At 46.8% G+C, this 13,447-nt stretch overlaps 1 protein-coding gene across 1 annotated transcript in view; it reads left to right on the top strand.

Annotated features, from left to right (window-relative positions):
* Nucleotides 1–13,447, top strand: part of Tnik (TRAF2 and NCK interacting kinase) — a 402,475-nt gene that overhangs the window by 299,805 nt on the left and 89,223 nt on the right. Inside the window, exons 11-12 of the mRNA XM_013016154.1 lie at nt 2,765–2,831; nt 5,751–5,955. Coding sequence (XP_012871608.1) covers nt 2,765–2,831; nt 5,751–5,955 — 272 coding nt within the window. The remainder of the gene's footprint in view (nt 1–2,764; nt 2,832–5,750; nt 5,956–13,447) is intronic.

The raw sequence follows: 13,447 nt of genomic DNA, 5'->3' as shown, positions 1-13,447 counted from the left end.
AGGAAGGTGGCACAGAGGGTAGGGGTGGGGAGCGGCAGGACCACAGGCTGAGGCTGGGGAGGTGCGTGCCTATGTGCTTTTCCTCACATCCCTCTTCACCCCCCCCCTTTCCCTCCATGTGACAGACAGTGCAGAAGGTAAATTGCTCTCTCGACATTTACATTTTCCTTCTTTTTTGTGTGTGCCAGTCTTGGGACTTGAACTCAGTGTCTGAGCACTGTCCCTGAGCATTTTTCTTCAAGGCTAGCACTCTACCATTGGAGCCACAGCTTCACTTTTGGCTGTTTTGGTGCCTAATTAAGAGTAAGAGTCTCACAGACTTTCCTGCCTCAACTGGCTGGGAATAGAGCTCTTCAGAGCTCCGCCTCCTGGGTAGCTAGGATTGCAGATGTGTGCCACTGGTACCCAACTCGCCACTCTATGTAGGCAATTCTTCATTGCTTTAAGTTTTTGATGCTATTCAGAAATAGCTTCTGAGCACGCATGGTCCATGAATAGAATGGAAAATGTTGTGTCTTATTCTCCTATTTGGGGGACACAGATCCTTGGCTGTAACTGAGAACTCACTGTGTCATAAAGATTGGACTATTTTTGAGCTGTTCATTCTTTGTAGAGTGGAAGAGTAAGATCCCTGGAAATATGTCTACTCACATGTGTGGTAGGGAATCTAACCCTGCTTAAGTGTTAGGTCCACTGAAAGCTCAGTTTTGCCTGCCATCCCAGGAAGGGTCTAATGAGATCTCATTGCATTTATTCTCTTGATCACATGATTTAATTTGCTTCCTCACTTTTTCCCTCTCTTACGAGCTTTCCCTATGATCAGCTTTTGGTAGATCCAAGAATTTTACTTTACATTACTTCATGCTTATTTTTTTCCCAACCTGAGATTTTTCTTTAAGATATGTTGACATGTTCTAATTTAAACCAGTCATGTAAAAGCAATCACACCAAATTCTGGTGATGTATTAAAACTGAGAAGTTTGACAAATGAAGGTTTTACCTTAGAGAGTAGAAGTAATTGGAATAATTATGTGCTTCTTTCCTTTGCTGTAATTTCCTTTATTAGATAAAATTGCTTCATCTTACTTTGAACTCTATCCATTTCAGGGAAGTTTGGAATATTAAACTTCCAGTATAGAATAGGAAGACACTTTATTCAGGTTCTGTAAATTTTGTTTAAATCATACTTTAAAAAATAAGTAGCCTATTAGGGAAGTTGTGTTGTGGCACAAGTGATAGAACACTAGTCTTGAGCAAAAAAGTTCAAGGACAGTGCCCAAGACTTGAGTTCAAGCCCCTGATTGACACCAAAAAAAAAAAAAAAGTAGTTTGGCCAGGCATGGTGACACATGCCTATAATCCCAGCTACATGGACAACAGAAATGGGCATATCATGGTCCTATGTCAGCCCTGTGAAAAAGCATGAGACCTTACCCGAAAAACAGCTAAGGCAAAAAGGGCTGGGTATGGCTTAAATGGTAGAGCTCTTGTACAAAATCCTGAAGTCAAACCACTAAAGAAACTAGAAGCCTGGAAAGTTCACATTTATCTACAGATAGGAAGATAACCTTTTTTTTTTTTTGCCAGTCCTGAGGCTTGAACTCAGGGCCTGGGCACTTTCCCTGAGCTGCTTTTGCTCAAGGCTAGCACTCTACCACTTGAGCCACACCACTTCCGGCTTTTTCCCTTTATGAGGTAATGAGGAATTGAACCCAGGGCTTCATGCATGGTAGGCAAGCACTCTACCACTAAGCCACATACCTAGCTTATGATTTTCTTTTAAAAGTACACTTGAGCTCATCACACTTTGGATTCATTCCTTCATTATCTCTTTAATGTCTAAAACAGTATAAACAAGCCTTTCAGCCAGTGTGAGATTTCCCCATGGGCATACTGCCTCCTGGTGGTGACATAACCGAATTGCAGTTTCAACTCCTTTTGAGGAATTTGTCAAAGTTATCATTACTAACCCAGAGTCATGAACAGGTTAACAGTCAGGTCACATCTGCCTTTACTACAAGGCTCCTCACTACCCACAGACAGGCCTCCTCCGTCATGACCCCATTATTCACTTGGGCATGTTGCCTGCAGTGCCCTTTGCCAGCTACTCTCTATACTGCCGTCCCTACCAGCCCTCAATACTTCTGCCCCTTCCTCCATTCTAAGCAGTGGAAACAGCTGTGTTCTCCTCATTTCTCATCACTGTTTTCATGGGCTTAGTGTAGGCCTTTGGTTTAAATGAGGGGGAAGGAAGCCTGGTTTTCAGGCTGGAAAAGTTCTCCATTGAATCCTTAACCCAGAGCCCAGACTGACTATTAATGTGATGGCATTGGCCATAGCATGACCTTCTTGTCACCTGAATATCTTCATTTCCATTAGAGGATTATGGGAGGTCAATGAGAGAACTTGGGTTTCCATATATAAAGTATATTACAAAAGAATGAATAACAGTCTAGTCTAGTAAATAGGCAAACCAGTAGCAGTCATTTTACAACCATCAAGTATTATGAACTGTGCACCATTGTGCAGGCTGTACTTTTTCTATGGCTGGTAGCATAGGAGCTTGGCACTGGCTTCACCACAAACGGGAAGTCAGAGCAGCTGTCATATCCCAGGGCTGCGATTTTTCAGCTCCGTGTAATTTCACAGGACTACTGCCACTGGCCATGGTGTTCTGAACAGCCTAAGGCTGTGCAGGAAGGGGAAATGGTTCCCTGGTCAGTTGCCCATCCCGTGCACTAATGTCCTGTGCATCTCCCTGCAGATGAGACGGAGTACGAGTACAGCGGAAGTGAGGAGGAAGAGGAGGAGAACGACTCAGGAGAGCCCAGGTATGGCCTGGAAAGCCAGGCCTCATCCACCTACCTTTGCAATTGTGCTTGGGTGAAAGTCACTTTCCTTTTGATTTATACATTCATCTTTAAGCAGCCACTCATGGTGATCTTACTTAATTTACTGCCCACACATATGTTCATTAAGTTGGGAGTTTCCCTGGGCAGACTCTCAGGGAAACGGGGAAATGAGCATATTCTTTATTTTGTCCCCAAGATTTATGGTCTCCATTCGAATCCTGGCTTCTCACAGCTGTAACATGTACGGTGGAGAAGACCCAAGTATCTGGGTCACCTGGGACTAAAAGTTCTCAAAACTGCAACTTGCTGGAGACTTAAGATATTTCAGACTTGAAGTGCTTGCTCCTTACTTTATCCTTCTGAGAAACCCTTCCACGTGGCCGCCACCTTTGTGGTGATTTCATGATTTCATGAACAGGCCAATCCAGGGGGAAATAATTTCCAAGAAATCAAATTGTACTCTAGAGGTGAACCCAAAGAGAAACTTAAATGCCACTCCTGTTGTCACATGTTGGACCCCAGAGTCAAGGGTTTGCTTGACTTTGATTCCAACTTTCCTCCCATCCCAATTAAGGCTCACAGTGGCAGGGTTTCTTCCATATATACCACGGGCTGCGCATTGTAAAGGTGCAGTCAGTTTTAGGAGATTGCAAACAAGCCCATGCCTCCCTGGACTCCATAGATCTCCATTCTCTAGTCATCCAAGGAGTGAACACAAATGCCACAGAAGGACACCAATCCCCCTATTGCTAGCAGCTCCCTGGCTAGCGACCACCAATCCCATGCATGGCTAGAATGAACCAGTGCCCACATGGTCTCTTTTCAGCTGGATTCTTGCTAAACTACCAGACGAGGGTGAGACTGGGCTTAGGAGGCCATTGGTTCTAGTCTCTTCACCTGCCTTTTGATTTCCCAAGATCCAAGACTCAAGGAGGATCCTTTCCTTCTGTCTGATACACATCAACCACCCCCACTGTAACTATAGGAGAGACATTTGGGGCCCCGCCGCTGGCTTCCCCAGAAGTCCTGTGCTGTTTCTTGATCAGCCCTCTGATCATTCCCTAGAGAAATCTAGGGCCTCTGTCTTTCCAACAGTTGCTAATCTGCATGGCAGAGGTCAATGAGTGAGTGGGCCAGCTGTAATTACAGCTTGTCACTGTACAGCGACCATAATGGGCCATCTTGTTTTTATGGACATGCCTAATTAATCCTCATGAACTTCTAGAACGTGGAAACGGACAAGGATGATTTCATTTTAGAAACAAGGTGACGGCTCAAGGGTGGTAACCGGGTCACTCACATACAGACTGAGCAATAGAGAGGGAGAGAGAGAAAAAAATACATGACAGAGACAGAATTAAAGAGAAACGGAGTCAGGAATACAGCTTAGGTCTCCTGGCTCTGATTCAATACCCATTAACATTGAAGGGGTGTCCTTGTGTGTACGTGAGGGAAACTTTGCCTGACAAGCTACCACCTTTGCCCAGAGTCAGTAGGCATAAGCCTCATCATTTGGGAGTTGTTCTGGAGCCTTTCACTAAGGCAGGAAGTTCTGGAAGCTGCTTGTTGAGTTCTTCAAGATCATCTAGGGAAGGCCTTGAGCAAAGCCTTTGACATCATATATGGTAGGATCTCACACAAATGCCAACATTGATCTTCTGGTCTGCTGTCCCCAAGAACTTTTTCCGTCTCCAATGTCCCTGTCCTGGGTAAAGCTTCTGCCCAGAGCCAGTGCTGCAGGACCCCAGCTGTTAGTCCTGTTTGGGATTTGTCTGTGTGGTGCCTGTGCTGACAGCTTTCTACTCTGAAAGCCCCCAGCCCTGCTCCGCTCCCTTCTCTGACATCTGGTACCAGGTTTTCTCTCCCTCCACCCTGCAAGGCCTGGCAGGGGACCGGTCCCTGGGAAAGGGCCATACCTGTTCCCAGCATGAGCTCAACATTGCTTTTCTCTCTGCCTGGAACATTCTTCCTGCCCAGCCCATTTAGAAAGGACCCTTAATCTTGGATACACACCCTATACTTGTTGCTCTTTTTTTCTGTGTGTGTGAGGCTCCTGGGACTTGGACTCAGGGCCTGGGCCCTGTCTCTGAGCTTTTTTGCTCAAGGCTAGCACTCAATCACTTTGAACCACAGCTCCATTTCTGGTTTTCTGATGGTTCATTGGAGGCACAAGTCTCACATGTTCCTGCCCAGGCTGGCTTTGAACCTCAGTCCTCAGATCTCAGCCTCCTAATTAGCTAGGATTACAAGCGTGCACCACTGGCATCCAGCCTTACTGCTGCTTTTGTGTGACACACGTTGTCTTTTGTAGAGCATACTAATACTTGACATTTTATTTCATTATTTTTAAGTATGTTTTTGGTCTGCCTCTCCACAAGAAAATTATTCGGAAATAGCAGTTTATCTGGCAGCAGCTGTTTTCTAGAACTCATCCTATCATGGCACCTGTCACATAGATGATGTTGGTAAATTTGGGCTTAGCAGATTTGTTTCAGATAGAAGCTTCTAGAAGAAGCCAGTCCCCATCTCTCTGGTAGGTGGCTACATGGAACCAAAAAGCCTATAGCCTTATAGGTTTCTATCTGCAGTTAGATTGGACTGAGGCAGCCCTACTAGTGAAGCAGATGAAATTTGTTCCGATTCCCTCTCTCTCCTTCCATCCCTCCTTTTACTGAGGGAGGGAGGGTGAGCCTAGGGATCCCTGGCTGTGGCCCCACTGAAGCAGCCCTGAATTCCTTCGCAAACTTGGGTTCTAGACCCTAGCTCTCTGGTTGTCTCCGCTGGAGCACTGGCCTCCGCTTGGGCTGGCTTTGGAACCCGGGTCCTCAGATCTCAGCCTCCTGGGTGACTAGGACTGCGGGCGTGCGCCGGGCTAACGTCTTGGTGTCCTGCCCGCAGCTCCATCCTGAACCTGCCAGGAGAGTCCACCCTGCGGCGGGACTTCCTGAGGCTGCAGCTGGCCAACAAGGAGCGCTCCGAGGCGCTGCGGCGCCAGCAGCTGGAGCAGCAGCAGCGGGAGAACGAGGAGCACAAGCGGCAGCTGCTGGCCGAGCGCCAGAAGCGCATCGAGGAGCAGAAGGAGCAGCGTCGGAGGCTGGAGGAGGTGAGGATGCGCGGGGGAGGCCCCACACCCGACGCCCTGCACCCGACTCCCCACACCCAGAGGCCCACTGGGGCACCCATCCCAACGGCCAGGCTCGGGGGCCTGCAGAGGAGACGACACCCTGTTACAGATAGCCCGCCAGGAGGGGCTGTCACCCAGGAATAAGGAGGCAACCTTCTGCAGAAGGACGCCCCACCAGCCAGCCACAACTCCAGCCTGGCAGGGAGCACTCAGAGCAGGCAGGCTGCTCCCTTTTGATCCCCCACCCCAGCAGGCCCCACTCCTCTGCTCCCATTGGCCGAGTGCGGGTTCACAATCTGCCAAGGGGTGTGGCTTAGTTCCAGGAGCTTCTAACTGGATGTCTTCAAAGTGCTCTGGAAAAGGATGCAGGTAACTACAATGTAATTAACGATAGCCTAGCCGCCTGGCCAAAGCAGGAGCCCTTCAGGAAAACCATTCTAGAAACAGTCACAGAAAGGAAGCAAGCTGCCTTGACAGCAAAGAGCCTGGGATGGGCACGGGGTCCTATGTGGAATGTAGAGGAGAGGTCTGTACCCCTCCTGGTCTCCCATCATGTATTACCTTCTGTGGAGGCCTCAGCTACGATCTCAGCCCTCCCTTCCCTCTACAGTGTTCTATTGCCCTCCCCTACCTTGTTACCGGGACCTGAGTCTGTCCACCAGGAAACACACCCTGTATATGTTCCTATCTCCCCACCCACTGGAGTGGAAGCCCCCAGAAAACATGTCTTCTCACTTCTATTCCCCAGTGTTTCTAGTGTTCACACCAGTGTCTTGCACATGTAGGTGCCTCAGAAGTATTGGCAGAGTGGGTGAGTTTATGAATGAAGGATTCAGAAGTGGAGAGAGGGAGGCACTGCAAGTGTTTTCTAGACTATCATGGAAAGGCAAGCAGAAGATGGAAAAAGCAGGGCCTGACTACTAATTCTGTCCTGAACACTGAGAACAGAGCTTCAGAGGCCTTTCCCTCGCTCGCTCTGTGCCCAGGGTTTGTCCTCCAGCCGCCAGGCAAGACCAGTGGTGTGCACAGCCCTGCTGACCTGTGTGTGTGCATATCAGGCCATGCTCTTGTGGTCTTAAAGACCTGGGTTTGGGTTCCTGTCCAGGACCTTAGCACATCTCCCAGGCCTCCTTCCTCTGCTTGGTGAAGCACAGCTTCCTTGAGCGGCAGAAGGGAGATAAAAGTACTGTCCAGTGTAAGATTAAGTAATGCATTTCTTTTTCTGAAATGATAATATAATTAAAGAATAAATGTAGGCATCTCCATTAGCTCTGGCTCTTAGGATAAAATTCCATAGATTGAGTGGCTTGAAAAACAGAGTAAGTTATTTCTTACAGTGATGGAAGCTAAGAAGTCCAAGGTCAGGATGTTAACAGATTCACTTCTTGGAGACCATATTCTTCGTGACTTGTAATATTCATCATCTGATTATGTGCTAACATGACTTCTTTGTGATCTTTTTTTTCCCCAGTTAACAAAGCAGTTTATGAACACAGTATGTCTTGATCAGTGTCATTGCTTTCAACATTCTCACCCATCCCTCCCCTTAATTGTGTAGGATATACATGGGACTCTTTTTTTTTTTTTTCTTTTTTTTATTCTTTTTGTTTATGTGGTGCTGAGGAATTGAACCCAGGGCCTCAGGCATGCAAGGCAAGCGCTCTACCACTGAGCCACCTTCCCAGCCCCTACATGGGACTCTTGACTGTATTCTCCCTCTTCTCTTTATCCCTTCTCCTTGATGCCACCCCACCCCTTCCAAGTACCAGGTTTCTTGGTGTATTTTGCTTTGGTGTATTTGACTTTGCCTTTCTAGGAATTACACTACTTGAGATGGAATGTACCATATTTCAGTTAATACATTTGTATATGCTTGCATACCACCCAACGTGTTTACTTAGAAGTGTGACTGTTGCCAGTGTGGAGCGTGGGCCTTGAGTGGGAAGTCAGCAGCCCTCCTGTGCTGGCCGGTCCACTGACATTCACCAGGTGGTAGGAGAGGCCTGGGTGGAGGGTAGAAAACTTCCAGGAGAAGGCCCTGGCCGGGTGCAGTGAGGAGGTGAGGACATGTTGGAAGTCATGATCCACAAGGTATAGCAGTGCACAGCGTCTGCATGGCCTGCACTCACCTCTGAGGCCCAGAGGAGATTCTTGGGCACCTGCAGCTGTCTCCTGGTGCCACTTCCTACCACCCACACAGGCTACTTGAAACCTCCCGTGCTGGCCCCACGTTTTTGGTCGGGTTTTTTTTTTTGCCAGTATCAGGATTTGAACTCAGGGCCTTACTAAATTCTGGTTAGCTTTTTCACTCAAGGCTGGCACTCTTCCACTTAAGTTATACCTCCACTTCCAGCTTTTCAGTAGTGATCTGGAGAAGAGAGTCACTTGAATGTATCAGCCTGGGCTGGCTTTGAACTGTGATCTTCAAATCTCAGCATCCTGAGAATAGCTAGGATTACAGGAAGATCTCAAATAGTGTAACAGTGTAATTCCTTAGAAAGTCAAAGTTCAGGCATTAGCCAACGCCCAGCATACCTGAGCTTTGTACCTTTACTACACTAGTAATTTCCCAGGTACTCTGTGCAGCCTGTCAGCTGAAGTGTCTAATTTAATGCTTGCAATAACAACTTGTGCTCTAAAGATAAGGCAGCTGTATCAGGGAGAGGTCAGTGCCTGTCTAAAGGTCCCACAGCTCGAGAATCAAGCAGGGTCCAGGTCCAGGGACCCAGCTGCAGAGCTCAATCTCCAAGGCGTGGTCTCAGCATGCTTTTCAGTATTGCTTACCTGGCCTGAACTCCTGTACCTAAAGGTTCCTGAGCAGCCGAGTGCTGGAGGCTCACACGTACACCTGCAGAGCACCCAGGTCCAGGCTGGCATGGAAGGGGTCTGTCTATCTTCTTCTGGGGGTGACAATGTAGGGAGATGCAGCTTTTCAGTGTGGATCCAGACACCAGTTCGTTGTACCAGCTTTGGCTCCTTTTCCCTGCCCTAGAGCTCGGTAAAGGATAGTAAATACTTAACAGCTATAAATTCACAGCCTCTAATAATGACAGTCCCTGCCTCTAGAGATTCTTGCATCCTGCCCCTGCTGCCTCTCCAGCCCTGTCTGCTCCCCTTGGCCTGTGTTTCAGGGTACTTGACTGTGTGACAACTAAATTTGGCATCCTTTCGGGCCTGTTTGCTGCGGGCGTCTTTGTCTCTGGTGATCTCACATCACCTCCCACCATTCTGAGGAGGTCTGTGCATCCTTTGCTATTTGTGGGGAGCCACGTGGGTTTGCCTAAGTTCTAATCAGTGTCTGTATTCTTAAATGTCTGTGGCTTGTGTCCAACCAAGTGGTGGAGAGCAGATTCAGGTTTTGGCCAGTAATAAGGTACAATTTATAACTAAGTTCCGGGACCTTGATTAAAGTCAGTTAAGGTGAGTCAGTCCAATGCTGGGGAAAGTTCACGAGGCCTTCTTCTATGCTATTCAGTGCTGTAAGCATTCCTATTTCTTATTCTCAGTGTTACAGTGTGATGGGGAAAGTATGAGACCCTGGAGGTGGTAGAAGTCATGGCGATGTTTGATTCTGCCTAAGAATTTGTATGTGTGTGTGTGTGTGTGTGTTGAGCTTTTGGCCTTCAATTTGCTCTATCACTTGAGCCATACCCCCAACTGCCTTTTTGCTTTAGCTATTTCTCAGATAGGCCTTTGCTATTTTTTTTTTGCCTTGGAACAGCCTTATATGATGGCCCACCTGCCTGTGCCTGCAGTGGGCTCCCAGGTGCATGCCAGCTTCTTATTGGTTGAGATGGGGTCACTAATAACTTTCTCCCAAATGACCTTGAACTATGCTCTTCCAAATCTCTACTTCTGGGTAGCTGACATTGCAGTAATCACATCAGGGTTGATGGTGCAATGATATCAGTGGCTTGTACATTTATTTCAACTTGCTGTTAGCATTCTATGTCTTTAACTTCTGAAAGATCTTTACGTCAGAAGAATGGATCCAATTGACCCCAGAGGCAGCAATATCCTCTCTGAGAGTAAATTTTGCTTTTTAGAGAATTGGATAAAAACATTCAAGACACCCCACTTTTATTTAGTGCCCTTCAAGACCATAATGACCTTGTCAGTAACAAACCAGGTTCTAAGCCTGATACTAGTGGCTCATGCCTTAATCCTAGCTCTAGGAAGCTGACATCCACAGAATTTGAGATCTGATTTTGTTTGTTATTTGGGAGATAGAGTCTCATATGAGGCATAATGAGATGGAGACATGGCTCAAGAGGTAGAGCACCAGCTGAGTAAGCATGAGGCCCTAGGTTCAAATTCCTGTACCAGCAAAACAAAAACTAACCCAGTAACAATAGTAAAAACAGACTCTGGCTAAAATATATTAGGTTGGTTCTATCCTCTACCATCTATGTTTTGACTGAGAATCTCACCTATGACTCATGGAACACGATGTACAAAATAGAGCCTAGCAATTTAAAATGTGAATTTTCTATGAGCTTCTATCTGCTGTAACTGGGAATTAGAAGGACATTGGGATCATTGGTTTTGTGGAACGGTAAAGTACAATTGAGACCTTTTTCCTGCTTGCTGGTCCTGTGTTAAGGCTTAGGAAGGACAAGTGTGAGCAAGAAGACGAGCTCAGAGAACAGACAGCTGCTAGCTGAGTACTGGTGGCTCACACATGTAATCCTAGCTACTCAGGAGGCCGAGATCCTGAGGACTGGGGGTCAAAGCCATCCAAAGCAGGAAAGTCCAGGAGACTCTTATCTCTAATTAACCACAAGAAAACTGGAAGTGATACTGTGGCTCCAAGTGTTGAGTGCTAGCTTTGAGCAAGAGGAGCTCAGGGACAGCACCCAGACCTGAAGTTCAAGCCCTACAACAGACAAAAACAAAAACAGATAACCAGCTCATCCTGGAGCTTGAACTCAGGACCTAAGCACTGTCCCTGAGCTTTTTTGCTCAAGACTAATGCCCTACCACTTGAGTCACAGCTCCCCTTCCAGCTTTTTTTTGGCACTTAACTGAAGATAAGAGTCTCATTGACTTTCCTGCCCAAGCTAGCTTTGTACCACAATCCTCAGATTTTAGCCTACTGAGAGCTAGGATTACAGATACCACCAGCACCTGGCTTATTTTAATGATTTATCTTAATGATTCCTAGTAGAGAGCATCTTCCTAATCTCTGTTTCCCTTACTTCCCTGAATGTACCTTCCCTGTTTACTGAAAAACTGGGACTCCCTCATTCCTTTGCAGGGCCTTTTTCTTTAGGTTTTACAGGGATTTTCTATCTGCTGTTAGCTTTGCCAGCAGCTCTGGCCTTACCTGCTCATGGTAGTCAATGGCTACCTTGAGAAATCTGCTCTTCCTGTTTAAGCCCAGAGGGCTTTCTGGAAGTGAAGCTCACATTTATTATTTCTGGCTGTCATTTCCAACAGGATGTGATTATGGTACTATCTTTGCTACAAGTGGCTGCATACCATCTTGTCCCCTACCAGTATCTAAAGAAGACCCCTCTAGAGGTGCTGCTGCTATGTCTGTATGGCAAACTTCAGAGCATCAGAGACCCAGCACTTTACCACTGATTCTTTCACCAAGAAGGTGAATGGCACAAAGCATTCCAGTTAAGAGACTGCCTAGGTTCCAGTCTCAGCACTGCCACTTGCTGCTTTTGCATTTGGGAACAAGACAGTGTCTCTTTGCCTCTGCCCAGTGTTAAAACAGAATGAACATTGGTCATTTAAATGAGCTAATACACAAGCAAGTGTTTCGATCGTGCCTGGTACCAAGTTCAGGAACTCCCTGAACATACAGGGAAAAGACTGCTTCCTGTTGCCTGCCTGGTTGTTTCTATGGTGCATTAACTCTTTCCAGGGTAAGAGATCTTGAGGAAATGCAGCTTGAGCAAGTTCATCAGGCAGAGCAGGACACAGGAAAATCAGGACAAGTTTTCACTGGAGTGGCATTCCCTCCCCCCCCACCACCACCCCACCTCCCCTGTTTCTCCAACCACAAATGCTCAGCTGTGAGCGAGAGTAATTCTCCCATTTTAAGACCCAGCATGCTCACTCACCTGCCTGCAGAGAAGTGGCTTTTAAGATGCTCACACATTAACTACAGGCCACCTAAAGTGATGTGTGAGTAGTGCCCGGCCAGTCAGCCACAGGGCTGCCCTTTATTCCCCCGTATTATTAGCATCCATACAAAGAATGACTGCTTCCTTTCTGGGCCTTAACTATTTCAATGACTTAACAGGAATGAGGAAAGACTGAGAGCAGCGGGCTGGCTGGAGGCTGACTGTCCAGGCCTGCGTCGGCCCATGGGCTCTGACAGCAGTCGTCGTCACATGTGTCCATCACACTGTTTCAGGAGACGGTGTAGTTGGCATAGATATAAGGAATCCCAGCAGCCAGGACCCCTTCTTCTCACTGGCCTGTCCCGCAGGAGGAGGGGTGCCTTTGTCTGCCCAGGCCTCTAGATTCTGGCTGGGAAAGGAGGGATGTATTTGAAGTGGCTTGGCTGAAAATCCTACAGTTTAAAAATGGCATGGACATGCATTTTGTAGTGGAATAAACCCTAGAGCAAGGCACTTGCTGTGCCAGGGTTGTGTTCAGAGGTCTTACGTGGATGAAGGGATGGATTTTCAGAGCCAGCCTGAATGGGTCCCACATCCCTGTCTCCATCATCCAGGTCTTCACAGGGTCTTTTTGTCTTTTAATGGCACATGCAATCTGTATGTCAGTTTGATTTTCTTGGTTATTCCTAACCTAGTTTCACTGAAAGCATTATTTCACGATGTTATTTCATAAAATTTCATTTTCAACTCTTTCTTCAGTGCACAGTTTTATAGAATCATGGAGGCTGCAGATCCTGAGGTCTCTTGAAGGAAGAATCCTTTTGACAGTATTTTTCAAACAGGGTCATTTAACTTCTTTGACATCTCTTTCCATATGCTTCCATGGGTTCAAGGCAATACATCCTATTTTGGAGTTCCTAATGAGCATTTAGGACGTAAAGATAGCTCACAGCTTCATGAAGAGCATCCATGAGGACTATTTCCTCTATCGCAGAATGGAGGAAACATATTCTGTATAGGCAACTTGGGATAAACAGATTACCTTTCAGGGGTCCCCGAGCAGGGGACATTTCTTTATTACAATTAACCAGTTTTGTTGAAAGTAGAGCCTTGAAGCCTCCACCAGATGTAAATCTTGGGGAGGGTCAGAGCAACTCCCCAAACTCATCCTTGAGGAACATGAATGGGGGAGAGGAGGCCCTGCTGACCTCCTGAGGAGCTAAGGTAACAAACTCACAGGAGAGATGCTGTCAGTCATCTCCCAGCCATGGAAAAGGTTACTTTGATGACCCCACTGAAGGCCTGATTTTAAAGTATATAACTTCTGACAATGTCTCCCCAAAAACACTCCAAGAATTTTAGCATAGTTGGTTGAAGCAATACTTTTGACAGCA

Source organism: Dipodomys ordii, unplaced genomic scaffold (assembly GCF_000151885.1).
Source record: "Dipodomys ordii isolate 6190 unplaced genomic scaffold, Dord_2.0 Scaffold30, whole genome shotgun sequence".
Taxonomy (NCBI): domain Eukaryota; kingdom Metazoa; phylum Chordata; class Mammalia; order Rodentia; family Heteromyidae; genus Dipodomys; species Dipodomys ordii.
The sequence above is the reverse complement of the archived record's forward strand: the minus strand, read 5'-3'. Positions and strand labels throughout refer to the sequence as shown.